The sequence below is a fragment of the Musa acuminata genome, chromosome BXJ1-6 (genome assembly GCF_036884655.1).
Source record: "Musa acuminata AAA Group cultivar baxijiao chromosome BXJ1-6, Cavendish_Baxijiao_AAA, whole genome shotgun sequence".
Lineage (NCBI taxonomy): Eukaryota > Viridiplantae > Streptophyta > Magnoliopsida > Zingiberales > Musaceae > Musa > Musa acuminata.
This window is the reverse complement of record NC_088332.1, coordinates 10,661,443-10,673,970: the sequence shown is the minus strand read 5'-3', so window position 1 is coordinate 10,673,970 and position 12,528 is coordinate 10,661,443. Positions and strand designations below refer to the sequence as shown.

At 36.3% G+C, this 12,528-nt stretch overlaps 2 protein-coding genes and 1 non-coding gene across 3 annotated transcripts; 1 reads left to right on the top strand and 2 right to left on the bottom strand.

The window, feature by feature from the left end:
* The first annotated feature begins 6,592 nt into the window (after positions 1 to 6,592).
* Positions 6,593 to 8,235, top strand: LOC135677420 (mannan endo-1,4-beta-mannosidase 5-like). The gene is made up of 5 exons (XM_065189775.1): positions 6,593 to 6,919; positions 7,007 to 7,201; positions 7,287 to 7,409; positions 7,504 to 7,712; positions 7,854 to 8,235. The coding sequence occupies exons 1-5, from the start codon at positions 6,593 to 6,595 to the stop codon at positions 8,233 to 8,235; spliced, it is 1,236 nt and encodes a 411-aa protein (XP_065045847.1).
* A 293-nt stretch (positions 8,236 to 8,528) lies between these two features.
* TRNAS-AGA (transfer RNA serine (anticodon AGA)) lies at positions 8,529 to 8,610 on the bottom strand. The gene has a single exon. It is a non-coding gene; the product is annotated as a tRNA-Ser (tRNA).
* A 382-nt stretch (positions 8,611 to 8,992) lies between these two features.
* LOC103988375 (uncharacterized) lies at positions 8,993 to 12,072 on the bottom strand. Its single transcript, XM_009406913.3, has 2 exons — positions 11,020 to 12,072; positions 8,993 to 9,495 (listed from the first exon to the last, which is right to left on the bottom strand). Exons 1-2 carry the CDS (start codon positions 11,911 to 11,913, stop codon positions 9,379 to 9,381), a joined length of 1,011 nt encoding a protein of 336 aa, XP_009405188.2. The 5' UTR covers positions 11,914 to 12,072; the 3' UTR covers positions 8,993 to 9,378.
* Positions 12,073 to 12,528: the final 456 nt, after the last annotated feature.

Below are 12,528 nucleotides of genomic sequence, written 5' to 3'. Positions count from 1 at the left end.
CCCTTAATATTCTTAAGAGGCATCTCGACAACTCAATAGCTAAATAGCTCGACAGCTCCAAAATTGGCCTGAGCCACTTTTTGGATCCCGACCCTTATGGATAAGATAATATCAATCCTAATATAGTACTGGCATAGTGAATGATGGCTAGCTGATCTCATATTCCCTGTCACTTAGACATGTAAATGTGGGTAAACTAGAGGGGTTGTGCTGAGTATAACCAACATGTACAACTATTTAAGGGAAATGAGCATAGAGATGAAGGGAAAGGAGTTGCTCAAAGGAATGAGTGTCTGAAATTGACACTTAGAAAAATGATCAACCCTTTTATGTAAGAGGCACGATGAGGATAAGTGAGCTGGGAAGAACACATAGCATATAAAGGTTGAGATGGTTGAGTTTAAGCTATGGCTCGACATTGGTAATCAATCTTGATAATGCTAAGGGGCAGAGGTGCTTGGCAAAAGATGAAACCCTACAAGGAGGGATGGATTGCTTGGTGATTCAAAGAGTTGTGTAAAGCTCATAAAGGCTAGGAGAATTATTAACTTGAAGAATTCGATACTCACACAAAGGCTTATATGCGGATGATGGACTATCCATGACCATCCTAAGGTGACTTGGCAGATAAAATCTCTCTTTAGAATAAGAAGGATATATCCATTAGTGGTTGAATTGTACAATAAGTTCAGTATATTGTTAGACCTTGAGAGGTACGTCGAGGGCTATATTGGTGAAGAATTTTAATTTAGTATGTGCATTCGTGAAGATAAAGTAATACATAGTTTGTTCAGCAAAGTGAAGCAATCCAAAGGGATGGTGGTCCTTGAAACTTCCAGAGAGAGATTCAAAGAGAAAAGTTGTTCTAGTGAGATAAATATCTAGGAGTAATAAGTCTCGATTATTTATAGTAAAAATCATGTGCAACAAATTACATATATTGAGTGGGATACTTTAAGATGATAGTTCTATAAAACTTAATGGATCAAGCGAGTAACGAGGAGCCGTCGCATGATCTTTATACAAGGTAATGCATTTGTAGATGTATTGTAAGATCAAGTGAGGGAGCAACCAAAGTAACACCAAATGAATGCACACTAATAGTCAATGTGGAGATTGGACTCAATGGAGAACTAACCTATGAAATGGTGTGCGTGAGACTACTATTAACTTAATGTAAATTGAGAAGCAAAACAACTTAGGTGAAGATTAGTGAAGTGCCCAAGCTAAATGAAGAGAGTCAACATAGAAGACGTATTATAGAGCGGAGGTTCGAAGCTTTTCTTAGATAACAGTCAAAGACAAACTTTTGTAGAGGCAAGAGCGATATCATGTTGTTCCATGGGTCTCTCGTTCTGATAAAGCCAACTTATCTTGCATGGTGTTAAAGTCGAAGGGAGCTTCAAGACACATGCGTTTTATCTCGACGAATCAAACTAAGGTGACTCAACTTATGGAGGTGAAATTAGAGTTAGAAGCCTTAACATGGGGCAAGAGAATATAGTGGCAGATACTCTTAAAGAATATACTATAGTACTACTATTCGAGTTGACGCAAAGGAAGTTATGTATAGTGGAGATTGTGTTGGTGGGCTAGGGACTCAAGATCTAAAAAATAATGCATCAATTTTAGCGAAGTCGATGTACTTCGAGAGCTATTGGACAATGAACTATCTAAAAGCTATGCTTTATCTATTAATTTCTTTATCTTATTTCGGTGAAGCAATTGATTAAGGAATTTAGGTGACTTAACTTGCAGAGGCAAAGTTAAGGTTAAAAACCTTAGCATAGTGCAAGAGAATGTAGTAACTGATACTCTTGAATAATATGCTATAGTGGTACCATTCGAGTTGCCACAAAAGAAGTTGTGTAGTCGAGATTGAGATTAGGGGCCTGAGATCCAGACAATAGTGTATCAATTTCGATGAAATCAATAGACTTTAATAGTTACTAGACAATTGAGTGTACAAGAGCTACGCTTTATCCATATATCACTCGAGAGAAAGTGAATAAAAGTTAATTGCCAAAGGAACAAATATAATCTAGGGTGGCGAAGGGCTTGCGATATATTGGCAGAGGTCACACATGGAGAGATCACAATCTGAGTTTATTCCATAAAGATAAAAATACAATAAAGATATCACTAGAAAGCGACTTGATACAATGAATTATGGTGAAATAGTTCAAGGTAATGCAACACACATATAATAAGTCTCATGAGGGACTTGATTATATAGAGGTATGTTTGGGAGCTATTAAGAGCTCCACTTCCATAATAACAAGAAGAGTTATCAATTTAAGAAGTGAATGATATAGTATCATAGAGACAGGTCTTCCATGCATAAATTAAATTTTGTATTAGATGAAAGTCTTGGTCATCAATATATAGGTGGTGTATACCACTAAGGGAGATTCCGAGTGCAAGTATCAATGAGTCCTATGTGGAAAACTTGATTATTTAGAGATATAAGTAGGGCGGTTAGAGAGTTGGACTGCTTCATAACTCATATTTGCTTGAGAGAATTTGGCAAGTTGGAAGACAAAGTAAAGCAAACAAAAATTGCTACCAAGAAAGTGATAAAGAGCATAATCGATACAAGCCCTATAACATAATGATAGAGAACATACATGAGAGTTATAGTATATCTTTCTATTAACCATGAAGAATTGCTTAGAGAACATAGAGGTATTGAAGCAAGTGGTCGAAAGGGATGAGGAAGTGTTGACAAGTCTTGAGGGACTTAGTTACTTAAAACCAAGCATCGATTAAGATGAAGATAGACTTAGAGAAGTGCTATAGTGGAGAAATATCTACCGATCATGAAAAAAATGAGACATATGTAAGACAACATATAGTAGCCTCATTTACATGACAACATTAGGATACTATAGAGATGAGACTTCTATAAAGTCATCAGTCTCTTACTCTCACGGAGTAAGAGCACATAGTCATGAAAGAGGGCCAAGGAGGTGTAGAATACATATGCAAACTCTAAGTATCGAGATAAAGCCAAAGGGTAAAACCCATGAAACTTTGTATTATCGACTAGTCGATTTCTTATCAAGATAGTTGAAAGTGGTAGACTTTAAGTTGATGCAGGAGTGCTTAACCTAGGAATTAAGTAGGCAATAGACGAGATTAAATTATGTTTTTTTTCTTGCAAAACTTCTTGCATTCGAGAAGTTTAATAGCAATAAAGATGCAAATAGTAGCAGCTAACTCAAACGCAAAGAGTGCAAACAATTTGAATACTTTGAAAGTGTGGGCAAAGAATAGATAAAAGCTAGTTACCAGCTTAATTCATGAAGTACAACCATCAAAGAGATGGGCGAAGTCAAGTAACATTTGCCTTCTTAACTTCTAAGAGAATGTAAAAAAATTAAATATCTTAGTTATCTTATTTATCCAGCAGAGGAGTTTTGCATATATTCAAAGATCAATTGAAGAAACTTAGTGGATGAGAATAGTTGTAAATCTCTCACTAATGGTGATCAGTTCTACTAAGAATATATTATTCGTTTTATTTTCTAATAAAATATTAATTAAAAATAAAAGTAATGTAAACCTGCTTAGAGGTGATAACTAAGTAGAAGAGGAATTGATAGACAAATTTTATAGAGGAAAGACCTCAAAAAACTTAAAAGTTTATGAGACGATACATGTTAAAGTTCTAAAAGATATCCACCCAAATCCAATGATGGAAGACATTTAAGAGACTAGTGCACAATAATGAAAGTCTTTTCCTTCATCTACGGATCTGATAAACTAGTAAAGATTAGTATAACTCGATCGACCTAACATCGGAGTTTAAGTCATTCATATTCATAAGTGAAAGCAACATTAACATATCAAAGTTCGATTACTCAACAATAGTGACGGAGAATAGCTAGGAGCTAAGAGACACATTGCAACTAGGGTAGAAAAATAAATATTCACCAAAAGCGATGAGATATAATATTCATAAAGCTTTCGACAAAAATATCGAAGGAATAAGTGGAGGTGAATATCATGCATAAATCTATATAAAGAGTGTTCAATATAATGTTTGTATATATCCGTACCTTTCAATTTTATTCATGCTTTGTATAGTATATAGAGAGCTTACAGTATACTTAGCAGCTCTATTTTGGTTTGTTCTTGAGGTTATTTTAGTTCTGTAAACATAAGTCGTGTGCAGTCATCATGCTAACGTAAAACTGTTCAAAAATAGGTCATTTAAGTAGTTATCTTTGAGGTTTTCTAACTCCACAGAAGAGTATGAAGTGTCAACCAATATAGCACTTTTAAGCTACTCGGGTGGCACATAGTTAGATGGGTATTTGAGGTAATATCTAAGACTAGTTCATTGCCTTATTCTACAATGATGTCATGTGAATACTTATGGAGAGTTTTGACTATAGTAAACTACTTTAGACCCTTTATCATGCGATCATTCAAAATTTAGAACTATGTTTTTGTAATTTATATTGTCTATAAAATATTTCTTAGAATATTTACTTATGAGATCTCGTGCTAAACATTTTCTCTAACCTATTTTCTTTTTTGTAGGTCGTTAAGGGACAATAAGATGTTTTGAGAAGATTAACTCTTCATGAACATACATGCAAAGGTATCATATGACTTAGATAAAGCTAGCTAAGTTTATAACAGAGCAGTGTTGATGGATGAAGCAAAGAGTTATATAGAAGAAGAACAAAGAAATGATAAGATTAATAATAGTGGGATTGTAAATAGTAAAATAATATTTTATTATTTTTGAAAAGATTGACAATAGCAAAGGATTGTCAATGGATTGTGAATTACAAATTTTTTAAAGATTTTTTAATATTCAATGAATGTCCCTTTATAAATGAACATAAATGTTATTTACTTATCACTTATTTAAACAAACTTTTCTTACTCCTTTTATATATTTTTTTGCTCTTCTTTTTTCTCCTCTTCTAATCGTCCAATGATCTTTTATTGATTAAAAATTAAAGGATAAAAAAGAAGTTGAGAAATATTTTTTTATGTTAGTTAGATTGATTTAATAATTTTAGGGTGACATCATGTTACAACTAAAAAGATCATATTTAAGGTATTTCTATAATAGCTAGGCAGGTCATATTCTAGGACTATAATTATTATTTTAGGTATTTATATAAGTAAGGTCAATCTTCTTACATAATTTAAATGATAATATCTGAGTATTTGGCAGCGATGTTATCGGCAAGGAGCGACATCAACAATGAGATAAAGGGTTAGAAGGAAGAAGAAAAAAAGAAAAAAAAAGGTAAGATCAATAATAGGAGGATTGTATATAGTAAAATAATATTTTTATTATTTTTTTATGAGTTGTCAATAGCAAAAGGGTTTCAATTGTAAAAATGGATGGTGAATAACAATTTCTTTCTTACCATAAAATCCTTTTTTTATTCTCCTCCTTATTCTTCTCTTAATTATCACAATAAAATCTTTTTCTTACCATAAAAAGGGATCAGAGAGGATATGAGAAATAAATGTTTACGTTTGTTAGATCAATTTAATACTTTTAGGGTTTAATACATGACAAGCCCTAAAGATAATATTCCAGATGTTTTTACAAACAACTCAGAAGGTCATATTTCCAGCCTATAATTATTATTTTATTATTATTATAGATAATTGTATAAAGTAAGTGATAAAAAGAAAAAAAAAGTATGTAGTTGGATTGTAAATAGTAAAATAATTTTTTTTTATGAGTTACTTTGCTATTAGCAAAGGGGTTTCCATTAGTAAAAAGGGATCACAAATAACAAACTTCTTTAAAAACATATAATATTCCTAAGATACTAAATACTCTTAATTTATCACTTAATTTCAATAATTTTTTTAACTCATTCTATACAATCTCTTTTTTTTTTTCTTCTTCTTCTTCTTTTAACATCATTCATCGATGACGACGATATAAAGATATTTATTAGATCAATTTAACGTTTTAAAATTTTAATATATCAAATTACAAGTCGAAAAGATAATATTCTAGACCTATAAATATTAAAATTATATTTTATTTTTTATATAATTGAATGAAGTAAAAGAGTCACCCTTAGAAAGTGTCTTTCTATTCAATAGTTTTTTTTTTTCCTTCTTCTTGTTTTTCTCTTAATCGCCGAAACATCTTTCAACGACGAAAACGATATGAAGTTCGAAGAGAAAGATGTGAAAAATAATTTTTTATATTTTTTAGATCAATTTAACGTTTTAAAATTTTAATATATCATATTACAAGTCTAAAAGATAATATTCGGGACCTATAAATATTAAAATTATATTTTATTTTTTATATAATTGGATGAAGTAAAAGAGTTGCCCTTAGAAAAAGGATTGTCAGCGGCAATCTCCTTTGGAGAATGCAAGGTAATTTGCATGTTTGCGGTCTTCCTCTTCGCAGCCTTTCGTGCCCGAATCTCATGCGCTTTCTTCTTATTGCAGATAACAGCTAACAACAAACAAATACCTTCTTGTCTATGACGTACGATTAAATCCTCGCCATTTTTGCACTACCTCGTTCTCGATCTATAAATCTGATCCCCGCAGACCCTCGGTGATATCACGGCGCACTTCCACCGAAATGGCTAGTTTTGTCGTCGGACTGCGCCGCTTCCTCGGCGCTCTCGCACTCATGCTTCTCGCTCATCAAGCAGCGGCGGCAGAGCCACTCGCGTTCGTCGGGAGAAGTGGCTCCAAGTTGGTCGTCAACGGCTCCCCCTTCCTCTTCAACGGGTTCAACGCATACTGGCTGATGAACGTCGCGTCGGAGGACCAGGTGAACGTCTCCAAGACCCTGAGCGAGGCTGCGGCGGCCGGGCTCACCGTGTGCCGAACGTGGGCGTTCAACGACGGCGGCAACCCCGCGTTGCAGTCGTCGCCGGGGGTCTACAACGAGAAAATGTTCCAGGTGCGTCCTGCCTCCGCTTCCTTCCCATATCGCAACGCTGTCGACAAGCGTTCGTGTGGCGACCTCAATCCATCCTCGTCTCTTTAGGGGCTCGACTTCGCCGTCTCGGAGGCCAAAAATCACGGTATCCGTCTCGTTATGAGCCTGATCAACAACTTCAAGGACTTCGGCGGCAAAACTCAGTATGTACAATGGGCTCGCGACGCAGGTGAGGCCATAAAAACCGATGATGACTTCTACACCAATGCCAAAGTGAAGCAGTACTACAAGAACCATGTCCTGGTAAATTACGCGTCGTATCATATCATATCATATTCATGTATGTCGATGAAATTGATCTCAACTCTCTTCCTCTTCTCTCCTGCAGAAGGTGCTAACACGAGTCAACACCATCACCAAAGTAGCCTACAAAGACGATCCCACCATCATGACGTGGGATCTAATGAACGAACCGCGCTGTCCATCAGAACCCTCCGGCCAAACAGTCACGGTGAGAACCCTCTCGTTAGCATCAACCACAGCAGGGAATGCTGCTGCTGCATTCATTAGTGTCATCGTTTGAGTTAAGCGATTGCATCGAGTAGGCGTGGGTTAAGGAGATGGCAGCGTACACGAAGTCCATCGACAGCAAGCACTTGTTGCAGGTAGGATTCGAGGGTTTCTACGGGAGTTCCACCCCGGACAAGATCGGGCTCTACAACCCTGGTGGCTACAAGTATGGCACGGACTTCATCATCGGCAATCAAGTCAATGAGATCGACTACACCACCATCCATGCTTACCCGGATGCATGGTAGACCGCATTGATAAATTCATATATATATATATATATATATATATATATATATATATATATATATATATATATATAATGTAAAACTCATTATATATATATATATGGTAGACCGCATTGATGTTCTTTCTCCTACGGTAGGCTCCCACAGAAGTCGGAGGAGGAGCGGAAGACGTTCCTGCAGCAGTGGATTTCGAGCCACTTCAACGACTCCGTGAAGGTCATCGGCAAGCCAATGGTGTTCGAGGAGTTCGGGAAGTCGACGACGACTCCGGGATACTCGCAGAAGGTCCGCGACGACTTCTTGTCCTACGTCTACGGCATGATCTACAGCGACGCCGAGACCAGCGGCGGGTCCTTCAGCGGCGGGCTACTATGGCAGATCATGGGCGAGGGGATGAAGTCATACTACGACGGGTTCGCCATCGTGCTGCCTCGGGATTCAACGACGACGGCGGTGATAAAGAAACAGTCGGACGCCATGGCGGCGCTCAAGAACAGGCTGAGCGGCTCTCGTCATTAGAGGCCTCTCTCGATACCTCGTTGCTTTTGCCATCCGATTCGAAATTATTATGATAACAAAAAAATAAAGTTATTATGATGACAACAAAACGCATGTCCTGATATCATCATGACAACAAATTTATAGTCATCAAATTTCTCGTTTTTGATATTGTTTGATGATGTTAACTTATTATTATCGTGTTCTTTTATAATAATAATAATAATAAATAAATAAATAAATAAATCATATAAGAAACTTAAAATTAGCGAAAATAAAAAAGAAAAGAAACTTTAAATTAATGAAAATAAAAACGTGAACGGCAGGATTCGAACCTGCGCGGTCAGAAACCATATGATTTCTAGTCATACCCGATAACCACTCCGGCACGTCCACGGTGACGTGTCATCTTTCATTATCAATTATTAATAATTAATTAATTAATTAAACATAAAATAAAAAATTAAGAAAACGGAAATACAATAATTATTAGTTCTATTGTCCAATTTATAAGGTCTATCATAATTTTTTTTAAATAATCTTTATTGGAATTAAGGTCATGAGGAAATCCTTTAGCCTAGTAAAAAATTGGAGATCTCACTCTAATTGCATACTCGTTAGCAAAAATAACTTAGGTTAATCATACATGATTCATGTTTGTCGAACTATCTTGTTACGTAGTGGTGTCAGATTAGACGAGAATATATCAAACTAATATCCAACATAGTTAAAGAGTTCAAAATGGCACAACAAGTTTTTTTATAGTCAAATAAAACCATGTGAAAGATCACCCGATCAATGAAACGAGCATTTGATTTGACAAATTACATCAGCATTGCGGAAGCAACACTAATACACAGAAGATAAAGGTTGGAAATAATCAGGCCAATCACTCATAAAATTGCCCCTAATGCTAGGTAAAGAAAAACACACAGGAGGGAAAAGCACGTTTAGATCAAACCTCTTAATTTCCATCTATTGCCCTGTGAAAGGCCTGTATCAATCATAAAGATACTTCACAATGCAGATAACACTCATTAAACAGGAGAACACTACCATAATAAGTGAAAAGAAGAAATCTACAACTTCACAGGTATATGGTCAGCTACCAATGTGCAATATGTGTAATTAGTACTCTATCATTTCGGCATTCCGTATCTCATCTCATCTCAACGACAATACAGGCCTTCGAGACACATCACCGCCTTCTAGAAAAGCTTTTATGACAGACACATTTCTTCTGGTCGGCGATGCTGCATCAACAGTAAGCTGAGGCGCCATCTGCAAAACTTAACATGTATCAACGAAACTGGAGATTCGTTCACCGAAATGTTTGCTGACAGGAAACTTAAATCTAAGCTATGTTGATTGAAATATTCTATCGAGTAAAACATCTAGGTAAAGAACATACGAGAAAGATTGCTTCGGAAAGTACTTTGCTCCAGCAGACAGAAGGAAAAATGATTTCGAAATGTATCAAACAACAAGAGATTTTGTAGCATAATTAAACATACTTGACCATTGTGATGAAGTCTTTTATGCATTTGATATAGTTAAACAGAAATTGATATGGTGGGAGATGGCATATATTGTGTGCATCAGTTATTAGTTGATTCACAATCAACAACTTTCTTGTCACCTCAGATATCATTTTCTACCTTATTAAGCACTTGAAGAATTGTTAAGAGTTCATTAGTTCCTTGGTGCACACTATCATTTTGTCTAATTTGAAAACTCATTTTCATCTGAAGAAAACTCAACCATAGTTCAGTATTTTCCTACAACATGGTTGGTGCATCTCTAAGCAATACCCTTCTTGAATCAGATTTTTTAAACAATAAAATGATTTTTTGTTCTTGCTGCATTGCAGGGATAATGCAAATTGTTCTTTGTATACGTGAAGGACCAATTTGTCCCAAATGACCAACAGATTTCTCTTCCGAATCAATTCGGAGTTTCTACATGCATATTTTTCTCAAAAGCATAAGAGGTTAGCACTAAGATCAGTTACTAGAGGATTAAATCAATTAAATTACTTTGTCATATATGGTAATGCAATAGCAAATTGAATTTAAGAAATATTCAATATTTAAAATCAAAAAATAAAATGATCCACATCCTAAAAGAGCTTAATGTTCTAACTGGAATATAGCAGTAAACAAAGAATAAAAAAATTGACTTCAAAGAACAAAATGAACACACATCCTGGAAGCAGCACAGTGTGCTACTGGAATACCAAGAAGCTATACTCAATGGTCAATTTACTTAGAGATCATTAAGAAAAATTCGTAACACATGTAATGTGAATCAAGTATGAAAGGAATAGTGTTCGATGAATGAAAGTGTGATTCTATTGATGGAAGATTGACTCAAGCCTTTACTTAATTGAGCAACGGAGGTAAAAAGCATGCATTTCAAATGAAATTGATTCTATTGACACAATAACAAATTTTGAGGGTCTTAATTGCGTTTAGATTCTTCACATAAAGATAATAAGACTGTCTTTGGGTAATGGTTGGAGAAAAGAATTTGAATGAATGTACACTTCTGAATATTTGGTAAACAAAATCTGCATTTTAAATATGTATTGACGTAAATATTCTTTTTTATAAAATCATATTTTAAAAGTCTAATAATTGTTTTATGATAAATTTATCTTTTTAATATTTTAATATTTATTCAAAAGTGAATAGATTTTTTTTATTTGAATTATAAGTAAATAGTAAATCCATATCCCTAAGATATATGAATCTACCAAGCACAAAATTTCCCCTGCTATTTGCTCGAATGCAGAGATGAGCTCACCTTGTCACCCGTGAAAACCCTATGCAAAACGCTTGGGTTCTCCTGTTTGATACTGTTGAGCATTCTTCGCAGCACGGCGAACCCCACGAAGGCGGCGAGGACGGAGACTGACCAAATCGGCTTCACCTTAAACAGGTTAAGTTTCAGGTTTCGGAATGGCATCGACCACCACATCACTCCTCTCCTCTCTTCTCCACAACAACCACTAATACCAGAAGCATCGGTCTCCCCATACTCCTCTTTCAACTCCTCAATCTCATCTGATGTCAACTCCCAGGCTTCCTCATGCTCTATCTCGTTAGCCCCACGAATGCCGTCGATCCCGTTAGAGCACGACTCTTTCAGGATCAGGTCATCACTAGAACTCGATTGCGTCATCGAGTCCCCTCCATCGCTTGAATCGATCATCTGCCTCTCGTTGGAATCTTCGAGATCGGAGACCACCGTTTCGTCTCCCCGTTCAGCAGCACGCTGCGTCATCAAATCCCCTCCATGCCTCAAATCGATCGTCTTTGTCTCGTCATCGGAGTTGGAACCCTCGTGATCGTAGCCAGCCATTGCCTCTCCGTGGCTCGAATCGATCATCTTCGTCTCGTACTCGGCGTTGGAATCCTCGCGATAGGAAACCACCAATTCCTCTCGTCCGTCAGCAGCACGCTCGGAATCTGAATCAGGGAAGCCCCATCTGAGGTAAACGGAATCGAGTCCCCCATCTCCGCTCTCCTCCTCCTCCTGCTCCTCCGACGCGGATGGGGTGGGCGTCCTCGCGTCGGAATCAAAGTTCTCGGACCTGACGTCATCCGCGGTTCCATGTATAACTACGAAGCCGTCACTCGCGGCGGAGGAGGAGAAGGACAGCACTTCCCAGTCTTCAAACTCACGCACTGCCTCCATATCAGAACTAACGATGGAGGAGCGTCAATGGCGGCCTGTGTACCTCACGGGGCACGCTTGATTCGACGTGGAAGTGTTTGCAGAGAGAACACTGCAGGGCGTTGGACTCCACCGACGAGGAAAGGATCGAGCGGAAAGAGAAGAACGAAAAAAGATGACAGATTTCTCTCTCTCTCTCTCTCTCTCTCTCTCTCTCTATATATATATATATATATATATATATATACATATCTGCTTGTCGGTAAGTCTGAGAAGATTAATTTGTTTGTTATTAGTTGCATGATTAAAGCAATTTAATTTGGATAACTTGAGATAAAAATAACTAAATAAGTAGTTTAAATTGTGGACAGAATTAGAATAAGTTAAATTAATTTTAATTATGTTATATTTATGTATTAAAGAAATATATATTTACTGATTTTATAGTAAATCATAAAATTATGGGATGGTTGAGTGTTGAGATGGAAACTTCAAATTTCTAGAGGTAGGAAAATTTGAAGAGAGGAAAACAACAGATTAAGTAGTTTGGGTCGATTTGGATCTTCATAAAATTAGTTAGGATTGAAATATTCAAGAAAGTTATAATTTTCTTTGATTTTTACATCTTCAAAGTCA